This window comes from Antedon bifida, chromosome 6 (assembly GCF_963402885.1).
Source record: "Antedon bifida chromosome 6, ecAntBifi1.1, whole genome shotgun sequence".
NCBI classification, from domain to species: domain Eukaryota; kingdom Metazoa; phylum Echinodermata; class Crinoidea; order Comatulida; family Antedonidae; genus Antedon; species Antedon bifida.
Window position 1 is genome coordinate 14,549,069 of NC_136231.1, and position 15,003 is coordinate 14,564,071.

Here is a 15,003-nt window from a genome sequence, read left to right on the forward strand (position 1 = left end):
ATTCACCCAGTATTTAGTTTTGATTGCCGTTGCGTTCAAGTTCAATGCGAACGTACACTTAGGGGAAGTCCCGAAAAAAGCGCAAAATTTAATGCTTATTATAGCTCAATATTTATTTACATCAATTTGTTGAAGAAATTAAATATATAATTAGGTATTGATACAGTTGGGTGGGTGGCCTAGAATAAAATTGGTTGCTATAATGTATACAGTACTACAGTACACAGTTACGGCGCTGAAACAATGTGTTTTAATCAAAAGTGAAAATACTTTACTATATTTTTACCAAATTTGTTTTTCCTTATGGTAGGATAATTTTTTTTTCTCCAGATTTATAGGGGGGGTAGGGGTGGCGTGTGGATCCGCCACTGCATGTCATTTGAATCAGATTGAATAAAAGGTAGGCCTAGAACTACATTGATTCACATTGTTGAAACAGTAAAATTAGTTTTTAATAATATATTAAATATTATATCTATTTGGATTTTATAAACAGAGATACCATTACGAAACTTCAACAACTGGAACTCATCTAGGCTAATTCGATCTAAGGCTAATTTAAATGCCTTTTTTGGTCTAAATTAGTAAATATATCTCTCCAATAATGTACTTCCATCGTGAAACCAGTCATAACATTCAATCATTCAAAGTATTTTCCAAACGTGAAAAGATTTTTTTTTTCATACATGAAAAAAAGTACTATTGAACAACCGTTCAATAGTGCATACTATTGCATGCCATGTGACCCACAATCGTCCAATCAAATGACAGGAATTTATTTAGGTGTTATATAAATTGCAATATGTTAAAATAGTATTATCATTCTCTTGTCATCTACCACTTGGCTTTCTATTACATCTACAATCTACTGCTTTTGTAATCGTTGCTCCCATTGCAAAGCTAGCTTACTTTTCCTCTTTATTGAATGTCCAGATTCTTTTTTTGCCTAAAAGATAAAGATAAAAGATATTGATGACATTGAAGTATTGAAGAGGCTTGGAGGGAGTTTAGCCTTTTATTAAGCTCTGTCTACACTATCAAACTAGTTTGACAAAGAAAGTGTAATGTGCGCAAATATGGTAGGGAAAGGCTCACATATGGTAGTGATATTGACATCATCATGTCCATATATGGGCACATCACATTTTTTTTGTCACATAAAGTTTGATAGTGTAGACGTGTGTATAGGCTTGGAATTTTACTATTTTCATATAGCAAAAGTCATGGTGGATGTATCAGACCCCACTTTGTGATTCAAGATGTGGTGGTGGGGGTAAAATTTACCCTCATATAAGACCCCAGATGGGATGAAATTGTTGTGCAGTTAGTGCCTTTTTATAAACTTCACTTTAAAATTCCTGGCTGACTGCCTGGATGTTAATTGTTAAACATGTAAATATAAAGAAACAGGTTAATAAAGAATATATTTATTAATAACCATCACCTTTAAACAAGTAAACTATGGTGTTAAAACACATCCCTAACTTATGCATGACTAAAATTTAGTCATGACATTGTGCAATCTAAATTGATGGATGATCTGAGGAGAAAAAAAACCCAAATATTACAAACTTTTAGAAATCTTTTACAAAATAAAAAATATAAAACTTACAAACTATCAAAATAATAGTATTGACAATTTTATCGCAGAGAGAAAGCTACATTACTAATCGTACCATGCAGTATCTATCAGACCTTAGGCAGCAAATTATCTTCTATAAAAGTATTTTCTATCATTGATCTAAACAAGTACTGTAACCACAGCAAGAGTATGAACACTATGATACAATATGAAATACAGTGAAAGATCTACATCTATTAGGGTATTTCTAGAAGGTTTAAAATACAAAATGTCTAAATATGATTGTTTATAAAATAATGTCAAATAAAGGTTAATAAAGGGCTAGTACACATTTCCAAAGAAACAATAGATATTTATAACACAGGGGATATAATGCTGAATAATGGTTAAAGGTAAATTATATAAATTTTACACCAAATTAATTATTTTCACCAAACTACAAATATTATTACAATACACTAAACATAATCTAAGGCTCTGTTCACACCATTGTTTTAGCGTACAACAATAAATGTTTATGTCTGTGGAAAGAGTATTTTAGCCCACAATGTGTCGCTGAAAAACCATATTGTGGAAAACATTATTTTGGAATATTCCATTTTAATATAAAAGACTGTAATGAAGCTCAATGAAGGACAAAATTTCCATTGTAACTTAATAGGTGTGAACATGCCTTATAAAATGAATGGATTAGTTTCCTATACCTGGTAATAAAATAGTTAAATAAAATCTACAGCTCTTACCAGTTGCTCACATATTTTCACTGGGAAATTAAATAATCAATAAGTTAAAGTTATTGTTTGCCATTGCAGGACCAGTTTGTACATATTTTCAAAGATAGATTTCGAGTGAATTTAATGCATTTGTTATAACATATCTACAAAAAATAGATTATGACTATTGCCTTGGTTAGAAGAATTATACTATATTTTTATGATGCTGTGCTGAAATAATTTTTGCACTTTTGCACTAAGTTTCTTAGTTTTCAGAGATAAACATATTGTACATGTTTGGCATCCCTTAAATTTGATTTTGGCAAAAACCTTAAATCTGAAAGTAAAGGCAGGCAGATTTACATTGGCCAAATTGCATTAAAAACCTTGCCAAATTGTAAAATGTAACCTTTTATATTTATTAACTGATGGATAGATTTTTCTAAATCTAAATCAGTTTGCGAATTTCACCTGTTACTGGTCATCTCGTAACTAAATCAAAATGTCACCTGTCGCTATTTGCTTCATCAATCAACTGTTAGAATAACAGATTGGCCAGAGGACAAAAACAAAATATATGAAACAATTGATGAATGTTTATCAGATGAGTTAAGCTAGCTATTATAATAATTTTCATGTTGTTGTAGTAAATCAATTTTTAATTACTACAGATAATTTTAACTGTTGACATAAATAAATAAAATTATGAAAATTTGAAATGACTATCTACGATAGTAAACTTCAACCACCTAATATATAAATATATTAGTGGAGTACTTGGCAAAAATATATCAGTGAAAACTATATTCGGAAAGAGAGGGCTCACTACTTAATATTTCGGCCCATGTTAAAAGATACAAAGGGTGTGCTGTTTAATACTTCACCTCATATGGAAGATACAGGTAACATAGATTTCAAATATACTGTAATAACCAATATATCAATAGGCATGTTCTGTAGATACCTAACAATTGTGGATGCTATCGTGCTAACAAACAATATATACACTTTTAGAGTAATAATTGATAGCATCATGCTTAGTGAAATATAGAATATGAAAATTAGGGAGATTTTAAAGGCAAGGTTTACTTTAAAGAGTGCATGAGTCATTGAGTTGTTAACAGTTCCTTCAACCTTATAATTGTAATCTTTTCCTGACCATCTTTGGATATTAGATGTAATTGCAACAGATGCATGTACTGCTTGTGGAAGTGACATGCCAAATAAGTTACCATAAGATACACTGATCAGTCTCAATAACTCAACAAATGAAAAGTATGAGGCCAAAGTGATTTACTTGTTGCAGCAACTATGATTTATAAAGAAAAACAACATAATGTTTTTTTTAAGAGTTATGTGGAAACTATAAAGTATGTACTTATGCATTATCATAAGTAATACTTCATTTTCTTTTACCTAGTTTAACATAGGTTACAGTACAATTACTTTAGATACAGAAATTGGCAGGCCCACTGATGAGGAAAGACATGCATAATTGAAAAAGGTCCTGACTTTAGTAGGGCCCTAAGCTGGTGTGTATCACAGTATTTGTGTGTCTGTTAAAGCCTGTTACCCAGCTAAGTTGGATCATCAATAACTATAGCCATGAAACCAAATTACCTAGGTAAATAACTGTGATGATTTTTTTAAATTTTTGCAGACATAAAATGCTTCCTAAACACAAACACTCGGCACTTGTCATCCTTGATGAGGCTGTTACAAGAACTCAATTTATTACTCAACATCAGGAAATTTATTAATCTATAGCATGAGGAATACTATAGCACACCAGCTGCAACCATACTATAGCACACCAGCTGCAACCATACAATTTGCTATACAAAACATGTTATATGGGTGCTGAATTGTAAAAGGGTATGTGGTTTTTAAAGCAGTCTCTTTACATGCATTAGATTTTGTAACAAAGCATAATCCACAACCCACAAAAAAGAAATTGAAAAGTACTATTTTTTACTTTTTGATTCATTAATGGCTTGAACTTTTTTTTTTAGTTTGTTTTATCACCATAATAATTCTTTTAAATATTTTAATTTGTGACATTAAATAATTAAAATTAGGTGGCAGAAATTGACGTATCTCCTCGTTGCATATGGTTTCCTTCATTTTTCTATTAATACACATTTCTGATGTTCTTTTAGAGAGTGGTAATGATTCCTCACTTTATGATAGTGATGATTAAACGTAATTTTAAAATATTACAGATTTTGTTGAGTGACAGTTGGCAATTCCTGTTTTGGCTCAAAAAGATTTTAAGTAATATTCTGCTCTGTCTACACTATCAAACTAGTTTGACAACAAAATTGTGATAAAAAAAAATATGGTAGTGATATGACATAATCATATCCATATATGGGCACATCACATAATGTTTGATAGTGTAGACAGACTTTAAAGAAACGAATCTGTACCTGTAATTGGGTTAGATTGTCAGTGACTGGTGCACTTCGTCTTTTGCTGGCTTCTGTATCGCCCTCTTGTGGTTTCACTTCTAGCTGGTATGATGACTTAGGTCGGGGTGTTAATCGATCGTGTTCCTTCTTGATGGCATCTTCTCGTTCCTTCTGAAGACGTATTTCTCTTTGTATAATGGATTCTTTGACTTGAACTTTTTTCTTATCTTCTAACAATAAAATACACAGTAAAATAATAATTCAACAATATTGAAATAGTAATTCAGACACGGTGCATGTATATGTCAAGAAGGTGTTGTTACAGGGTATTATTACATGTATGTATGTTGTGGTACTGTTTATATTAATTCCTGTCTACTGTACACTATTAAACTACAAAAAAATGTGATGTGGCCATATATGGACATGATGATGTCATATTATTACCATATTTGGGCACATCAAAGTTTTGTTGTTAAACTAGTTTGATAGTGTAGACAGAGCTTTAAAAGGAATTATGGTACAATTTTTACCTTTTAGGACTGATTCATTTTGTTCATCTGTAACATCACTCTTTGATACAGATTTGATTATTACTCTTTTCTGTTCATCCTCTTTATTTCTTTCATCCTTTTGCTTACTAGCTAGCCTTCCTCTTACAGAACTTGTTGATGATATGCTTGAGGAATTAGAGCAAGTAGAACTGGTAGAAAAAGTCTTTCCAACTGGACATTTTTCTGGACTGTCAGTGACTGTCAAATTATGTTTAACCAGTTCTTTGGTTTTTCCTAGATATTGAGTAGACATTGTTAATGCTATACAAATACATTTAAAAAGAGGGAGGTAGGGTAGTATGATAATAATATCAGTGTTACTTTCTCAGTTTCCAATTACATTGGCAATACATGATAAATATAGGATAGACCTTTTTCTAAATTCCAAGTCCGAGGTTTATGTTGTGGTACAGATCATGGAATTAGTAGGCAAGATGGGTTAATAATCATTGGCCAACAATTGTCTTACCAGGTGTTCACTCTTCCCTGGTCTTACTATGTACAAACCACAAGAAAAATGTTATAATTGTTGACAATAGGGAACAGGTAATCATCGGATGTGCTTTACATTAGGTGCAGTGATCCGATCAGGATTGCTTATTATTTAATATTAATTAATCAAATAATAAATATTAAAATAAAATTCAAAAATAAATATACATATATGCACATAAGTTGCTGGGCTCTCTCTCTCTCTCACTCAAAGGCAACCTCAGTCAATGACGGCCTGATGTCCTCAATCGAGAATGGCTAACCAAACAAGAACAAGATTGTTAACATACTCTTTTGTATAGCAAGTTCCTCTTCCCTTTCTTGTGTTAGTCTAATATCTCGTTCAATAGTACTTTCCTTCTTAGTCAGTGTTCGCCTTTTTGGTTCTGTTATTTGTTTATCTCGTATAATTACATCAGGTACCGTGTCTAAGGAAAATGAATCATCATTTGTTGTCTTATGGATGTATGTCAGCGATGACTTGGGTGATGACATCAAGGAACCTGCTTTTCTTGTTGGTGTAGATTCCTGTTTAAACTAATGAAACACAAGTAATATGCCATGTAATTTGGTGTTGGTGTAAAATCTAAGCATGGAGGAATTATAATCGAAGTTAGTATCAATTATGACTATTTCTCCCCAAGTACTGTATATATAAATAAATCCATATTTTGAAATATCTAAAATGCCATAAAATATATACATTCTACAAAGTGCTTTACCATGTAAAATATAGTGTATATTGCTACTGTACTGTACATCCAACATCCCTTTCATTCATCTGAGTTCTGCACTCAATATTGTGAAATTGTTTAATAGAATTATTAACAATTGCAGATACAGTAGTAGTATATTTTATATCTCACAGTTTATATAATAATTATCTGCAAGTTTGCTGTTTGCTTACTAAAGATTCAAATCGAATAACCTTCATACAATCGCATCAATCAAATTTAATTAAAAAAATGTAACTACTAAAAAAGTAGTTTTAAAGTGTTATATATAACAAACTGATACTGTAGCTGCCAAGAATTTAATTAATCAGAAGCCATGGGATTAGGGTACAGCAGAGAGCAATTAAAACTATAACATTTCAAAGTTATAGAACTGTAAATGTCAAGCAGTTATTTGCCATGTTTCTCAAAATAAATCATAAAATATTATCACTACTGTACATAAAAAACAACACATGTTTAAGTGCCAAGTTAGCTTGTTTGTTTCCCATGAATAACAGCATGGGAATGATTTTTCTGACAAAAAACAACAGAACACTGACACAAAGTGTCTAAAGAAACAAATCTATATGATAATAGCACTAAGCATAAAGTTGTTCCTCTATCTCCTCTTAAACCGCAAGTCCGATATTAACACCATTTGAGCTGGGGAACCTTTTAATTCCCCTTTATCCATTAGTCAATATTAGAACGGCAAGTTTGTACGAAAAAGGTGTTTTTTAGACCAATTTCTTTGCAACTGCTGAACGCCGCGTTCGGAAATCCTCAGCATTTCCCCGCTACTAAAATTGATCGAGCATGCAATATACAATTAAAGAGCACCACGGGCAGCAGGTCATTGTCGTTCAAGCATGCTGTACTGAATTATTTCGAACATGGTGCAATTTAGACCGGTTCGGGTTTATAGTTTTATTCCCTCAGTTTACTGTATGATCAGCGCTTAGAAAGGTAAAGCGCTTTATAAATCCAGGAAATTATAATATAAATACTTTGCGTATTTGTTTTTATACTCTCACAATGACGTGACATATACACATATCCATTTCCAGAACATATATGCACTTAATTTATCATGGTGCCCGTCCACACCTGCTAGTGTGATTTATACAGTGATTAAATATATACAGTACTGCATATAGCTTGGGAAAGATTTTTCAAATTCTTACTGTCGACTTCCTCATCTTCAAGGTTTAAAATTAATTTTTAGTGTATTACTGGGTGGTTTAGACTTATGCCTATACATTTATAATATGGGGTTAGTAAGTATATCCAATGAGGTGTTACTGTAGCAGAAACTAGAAATAGCGGTTTACTGATTTCTTTTTTTTTAAATAAGAAAAACATAAAAGTTTCCATGAAATATATGAAATGTAAACTTACTTCTTCAATTGATTTATTGGGTTGGTCTGTTGCATCATCACCTTGCTTAGACTGCCCTCTGAGTAACTTCTGATATTCCTTGTAGCTTGAGTAAGGCGCAGTCTTAAATCGACTCCATTGCTCTTCAGTTCCTGAAAATCGCTGTACTCGTACTTCTGGCGTTCCAGTAGTACTCATTCCAAGTCCGTATATCATAATACGTGAACTATCGTCAACGATCGGCTTAGCTCGGTCAGTTGAAGATGGCGAACAATCCCTTGAAATATCCTGTTTTTCACCCATTACTCGTTTTCTTTCTCGTGTTATGATAGCTTCTCGTTCTTTCTGCTCACGGATCTCACGTTCTACTACAGTTTCATGGGCTTTGATATTCTCTTGTTCCTTCTCTTGTTCTTCTGCGACACTTTGTCGTTTTTCTTTTTCTTGTGGAGAAGGCTTTTGCAACTTAGATGATCCAGTTCTTACAAATTCTTCTTCACGTTCTCTTTGAAGTCGTATTTCCCTCTCAACAATAGTTTCACATTTAATCTTCTCAGCTTTGCTTGTTTCTGTAACATCATAGCTCATGTAAGTACCACCAGAATCAACCAAATCTTCAAAGTCTGTCAGCAGATCTGGATGATTTCTCTCTATAATCTTAACATTCATATCATCAGAATTGATATCTGCTAATATTTTCTCTCTCATTTTTTGTTCTTCATTTTGAGCTTCATTTTTTCTAAGACTCAACCTGCTCTGAAATACTGATAAATTCTTTACTTCTCCCGAAGGTGTCGTTTGTCTTCGTTTAAGTCCTTCTGAATTAGTTTTAGATATTTTACTTTCAAACATACTTCTAGCAGCTTTCATACATATTGTTGTATTTTCAATATCTTGACCTTTGCTATCTTGTTCTATGATTTGAGTTGTTTTATTGTCATTTGATTTCTCCTTTTCAACAACCTCAACTTCACTCTTTTCACCGTTTTCTATTGATATTTGTGAAGATTTCTTCTTAACTGGAGTTCTGCTAAATTTACCTTTATTGACAAGTCCATTTGTAGATTCTTTATTTAAATTTAGAAGTTCCAATCTTTCTTGAACACTTATTGGCTTTAACTGATCACCTTGCTTCTCTGAGTTATTCTTTTCAATAGGCTCTTTACCAGACTTAATATTATTTATTCTTTTATTATTGCATTTATTATTATTTAATTTAGAAGTGACTTCCTGGTTATCTGTTACTAATTCTTCTTTATGTTTGTCTTTTTTTACAGACACCATCTTATTGATTTCTGTACCCATTTCATCAGACAAATTACTATCATTTCCTTCGTTAATCCAGCTTTCTCTTTTCTGCTTTTTCATTTTCATTGAGCCAATCAAGTGCCGTCTTTCGTATTCATATTCATACAAAGGCTTCCCATTCTCATCAACTTCACAGTTTTCAGCATCTGGAGAATTGATTCCATAATAAAGTTGTTTCATAAACTTTGAAGATTTCTTTTCTGCTGCAAGTGCTTGTGCCTTCTTTAATTCCTCCATTTCAGATTCAGTCGAAGATCTGTTTCTAGGTTCTATTTTACTGGTTTTATTTTCATTATAAAGCTCGGAATCAGTGGATGATCGTTCTCTTTGTATGTAATCAGAAGTAAAAGTTGGATGTTGCTGTTGTCTTGGGAAGCTGTCATTCAACTTGGGAAGAATGCTAACCGAAGGTGATTTTGATGAAGGCAATGTAACAGGTGTGTTTGATAGTTTAGGTTCAAACGTCATGACATCATCAAATGATGAATCACTCCCAAAAAAGCTTTTTCTCTTCTCATTATTTTCTATTCGACGCTGTTCCACTTCCTCTTGAGAGTTTTGCTTCGCTATGTTAGGTCTGTTGAAGGCGTCATTTTGACCTACACTCAAATCAACACTAGTTGGTGAAAGAGGAGAGAGTGGCGTCTCATAACCAGAAGTTTCTGTATTTGTTAATGAGATTTCCATTTCTAAAAGATTTATGTTTTTACAATTATTAGAATCATTTTTGGTATTTTGACCATCATCAACACTTGCTCTTTCCATGCCATCACAACTTGACCGATCCATTCCATCACAGCTAGCTCTGTCACTCAGAGCATCCCCATCACTACTGCCAAGACCACTTTCTGCTGTTGATGATAATTTCATTCCCTGTTCCGTATTCAAATGCTCATTTCTGATGTCTTCAGTAGACAGAACCTCTGATAAACTCTCACAGTACTGCTGGACTAAATCATCTTTACATATCTGTTCTCGCATGTGATTTTTTAATGAGAAATTTGACTCTGCCATTAAATCAAAGTCGATAAGAGAATTTGTATGAGGGTCACTGTGACCCGTCTCTTGTGAACTCTTTTCATTGTTTAATGTTGAATCTTTAGGCACATACTGTGATGTTTCTACTTCAGCACCAAGTATTATGATGTTGCTCTCCTCATTAGCCATATTTGCTATGGCAACCTTAGTATCAGTTTCCTTCCTGCGATGTTTAGATGATAATGGTGATGTATTTTCTGTTTCTTTTATTGACTGAGAGTCAATGCAGTCCTGAAAAAAAAATCAAAAAATTTTAATTAAAAATGGATAAACAAAGAATTATATAGACCATCTCATTGTGCAGTAACAGCAGTTAAACAATAAAGGAATAGGTATATATAGTTACAGCAATAACAATTATAATTTTGCTACTTTTTTTATCTGACTAGTAGGTGTGGATAGTAGCATACAACTGCTCTTGTTGCTAAGATACAAACCAAGCAACATGAACTGAAGGCCAAGAAAAATCAATCTTAAATATTATATAGACACATGTGAATAATAAAATACATATATGAAATGAAAGGATACATAAAAATATAATATACCGTACAATTTGTATACAATCCTTAAAATAAACTTTGGGCTACAGAATTGCTAAATATACAAATTTGCACACATTAGAAAGAAATAAAAGCTAATATTGAAATTAATAAACAATGAATTCATAAAATTTCAGAAAAATTATTTTAAAGCTCTGAAAAATTCAGAATGATAACTTGAAAATTGTAGGCGGTACTGTATTGTACTAACAAACAAACAAAGCAAGTACTATATAAAAATCAAACACTAGGAACGAAAGCATAAACTGGAATTCTACTGGAGATTCACAATGATAATTAAAGATCAAAAACAAACAAGCAGAAGGTTTGAATTATTTTCTATCCGATTAAAAAAAGAATTGCAACATACATCAAATTAAGTCATAAAAAGGACGACAACTAAAACAACTCAATGGTCATCTTTTAATACGATTATCATACCGCCGCCACAGACTGGTACTGTACGTACTCGGCAGACAAATATATTATCACTCATACTACAGTTTGAACTGATAATTAATTATTGAATTAAAAAAGAGAAAACTAAACATACCTGTTGAAAGAATTCTAACTTGAACAAGAGCAACTGAAGAAAGACCATGGAGTGGAGAGACTAAACTACACTATGGTACATTCCCATAGACTATGATAACAATGATCACAAACCTTCTCATCCCAGAATAAAAGAAACAAATTTGTCAATTTTCTGCTTGACAATTCTGATCCGGATGACTACCTTTTCAATTCAAGATGAATCAGGTTTAAAAATCAGTGGACAGGAAAGAAGAACAGTAAAGCACATTGTTAGTGATTCACGCTCAACAATTATTGTTATATAATACCCATAAATATTCCCACTAAGTCATGCAGAAATAACCTTGTTCAAATCATTTAAAATATTAGTATAAATTACAGTAAATTAAATAACAATTGGAGATGTTGGGAAGGTGCGGCAACATAAACGAGAATTGTTTATATCTAGGTATGAAATAATGAATATAAAGTAACTCATGCCAAGTTAATATTGTATGTTGATGTGATGTTTTGTGCGGCAAGCCAACAAATTTGACATTTTACTTAAAGAAATCCAATTGTCATTTCCTGTATATGATAAACGACATTAATCATGTGACACAGCATGACATATATACAATACTCAATCTTATAAATCGACCAATCAACTACTGTACAGTACACTACGTAAAGTTGACATTTTTCATGATTATGACGATTGATTTTTTAATGACTTTTTTTTATTTCTAAAAAAACAAAAGTAAAAACAAATGAAATGGGGGGTGGGAAAATAGATGTCTAGATCAATCATGACACTGATGTACTGACCCCACTCAGCTATTTCATCAAAACTGTTTATGGTCTAATTATTAAACATTTTCAAAATACAGTAGCAACAGAATTAAGAATTTACTGTTCTTCCAAGACTAAAACTATAATTTTTAGAGTGGGAAAGTTTGAAAGGCTTTCTAAATCAAGGGTACACTTCTACAATACAGTAGATAGTTTGTATGTTTGTATCATTGACTCTATTCATTCCAATTCTATTCATTGTTAAAATCCTCATTCTTTTATCATTGCATTATTCTCATTCTTAAAACACTATCATAAATGGGAATAAGAAATAAAAAACCTTTTCATGTTTTTTCGTGAGAATAAAACTGTTGGTATTTATAGTAGAGCATGGAGGAATATTTTGATATAAAGGTGATATTTAATTAAAGCTTACTTTCGAGATAATTTTTTCTTAAGCCATCAATTTATTATATTCTGTGTATTATATATTATGACATAGTAAATGTTTTGTTGTTGCACATTTATTTTCCAAATAAACTTTAACTGTTTACTTTGATGGCATTTACTGTATCAAATGTGTACAATTGTTATTATAATCTACTAATAAATATATTGTCTAAGTTGTATTAAAACTTTAAAATTTAGGGCCTAGTTGGTGACAAGAATGCTAGTTGATCATACTCAGTACCAATTTGATCATACGATCACTCGGGGAACACCTCACGGCACAAACAATTATGTTAATACTGTATCTTTTTTTTGTAACAGGAATGCTCTTTCAAAAGAGTGATATCCTTTTTTTCGTCTGCCATTAACTACAAAACGACTACTGTACAAACAAAGATATGGGTGAACAAAATAAATTCTAGTGACCTAATCTCTTTATAATAATTAATGGAAAAAATTGTAAATATGATATAATCACTGTCAAAACATTATTAACGGATCATCATTAAGGGGGTAAGTACTGTAGGTATTTGACCTTTGAACAATTCTTAGGCCTACCTCAAATTGCAACAACGTTTAGTACACACCAGAGAGATGTAATAAGCCAAAGGCTAGAGGGTGTACTCCAGACTGAAAAGTGATTCCAACAGGAGGGGGAACTAACAAGACGGCAGTCGTAAATGTTTTCAAAAACATTATTTAATATAAAAAATAGTAATCTAATATAGTACATTAAGATCACATAAATTACAACACATATTCTTTTCAAGCACAGTGAAGTTTTTATAAAATTAAATATATTGTTAATCGCAATGGAATGAATAATTTTTTTAATCTAGCATTTTTTGTATACGAGGATCATACACGCTGCATTGCGTATCGTAATCACGTAGATAGGCTCAACACAGGCGTATAGTAGTGCGTACTGCGTAGGGCATATCTGATTGGTCGATATTGGTTGATACAACACAAATCATGTCTATTTACACTATGAATGGTGTTAACAGGAACCACAATTCATCAAATTTAACATTCAATTGCATCCTTTGTTAAATACCCAACTTGTTAAAAACTCATTATAAATTCATTATACTGTTAATCAACAGGTAATATTCCTCTTAATTAGATGCATGTCTCTAGGCAACCAGGAAGGAACAGATAAAACACAAAGTATGATTGGAATAAATCATCAATTTGACAAAACTGTGAATACCTTGACAATTAAAACTGTTTAATTAAAGTAATTAACTTCCTGTTGCAGGTGGATATTGTATTTTATGGAAGATAGTATAAAGCTCTGTCTACACTATCAAACTTTATGTGACAAAGAAATGTGATGTGCTCATATAAAATAGACATGATGATGTCATATCACTACCATATTTGGGTATATCACTACCATATTTGGGCACATCACACTTTATTTGTCAAAACAAATTGATAGTATAGACATACAGTAGCTTTAGTAACTATACTTATAAATAGATAATACAGTAGTTACTGCTTTGATTTACCTCCAGAAAAGAAATCTCTACAAAATATGTGAAAAAAAGGGTTTTTATCAAGAGGCCTTTTAACAATTGAAATACAAATCAATACAGACCTAATGCCTAGTTACTGATTCTTTTTATGTACAGGTAGTGTTTCAATTTGTTTTTTATCTTATTATTATTAAATATTTATTCAGGCAAAAGATACATTTTACAAAATATAATACAAATCAACAAATTAAACAAACACAACGCAAAAGAAAATATAAAATCATAGTCACTAGCTGCCAGGAAAGCACAAAAGCAGCCTAAGCCACTGTCACCAATTAGGTGTGTACCTCCAACCAGTGACTATTACAAATAATACATAAAATATATTTCTATAAAATATAGATGAGTATACTGTAGTAGAAATGAGATTAATGGATGGCAGTCTTCTTTGAAGTGTTAATTCTGCAACTTCTTTAAAAAAAATTCCCTTCTTTGATGACGACTAATACTAGTTCTGTACTATAAAGATTATAAAATCAATCAAACATCAAAACTAAAGCAAATTTTTACAAATTAAGTTAAAGACACTAGACATACAATTTGTTTACCTAATTTAAGGTCACACACTACATTTTATGCAAAAATAAATACCATATGGACCTATTGCAATAATTATTTCGCTTTTTAAATGGTTAAAAATGTGAAAATTAAGTCGATTCTAATAATTTTAGCGGCCCGCTATAAATCCCAACATGCATAGCGCATGGATTGATATTTTCATATTGTGATGTGATGCACCCACTTCGATCGATCGATCGCATGAAAGGGTAAACAAATAAAAGATCTGTAACTTTTCAGCTAAAATACCCAATTTGTATTAACAGATTCTGCCAAAAAAGGAAAGATAATTATTTCAGCAATGCGACAGCGTCAGGCTACATGTAGGCCTATATCTAACATACGATTTTCATACGTTACCACTCTTTACCAGCTAGGCCTACAAAACTAAGCCAAGAACCGTCTAAGAGAGAACT

At 31.8% G+C, this 15,003-nt stretch overlaps 2 protein-coding genes across 6 annotated transcripts in view; one reads left to right on the forward strand and one right to left on the reverse strand.

Moving 5' to 3' along the window:
* Positions 1 to 421: 421 nt before the first annotated feature.
* Positions 422 to 15,003, reverse strand: part of LOC144845414 (uncharacterized) — a 46,662-nt gene continuing 32,080 nt past the window's right edge. For 2 of the 5 annotated variants that reach the window (XM_078702725.1, XM_078702723.1), the window contains 5 exons: positions 7,867 to 10,422; positions 6,043 to 6,289; positions 5,240 to 5,494; positions 4,704 to 4,936; positions 422 to 946 (listed from right to left, as the gene is read on the reverse strand). In XM_078702725.1, coding sequence (XP_078558851.1) covers positions 866 to 946; positions 4,704 to 4,936; positions 5,240 to 5,494; positions 6,043 to 6,289; positions 7,867 to 10,422 — 3,372 coding nt within the window. In that variant the 3' untranslated portion in view covers positions 422 to 865. Of the gene's footprint in view, positions 947 to 2,325; positions 2,346 to 4,703; positions 4,937 to 5,239; positions 5,495 to 6,042; positions 6,290 to 7,866; positions 10,423 to 15,003 lie in introns of all 5 variants that reach the window. The other 3 variants (XM_078702728.1, XM_078702724.1, XM_078702726.1) reach the window with 3 other exon arrangements.
* Positions 9,786 to 15,003, forward strand: part of LOC144845435 (choline transporter-like protein 1) — a 135,488-nt gene continuing 130,270 nt past the window's right edge. Inside the window, exon 1 of the mRNA XM_078702772.1 lies at positions 9,786 to 9,796. The gene's annotated coding sequence lies outside the window, so the exon portion shown is untranslated. The remainder of the gene's footprint in view (positions 9,797 to 15,003) is intronic.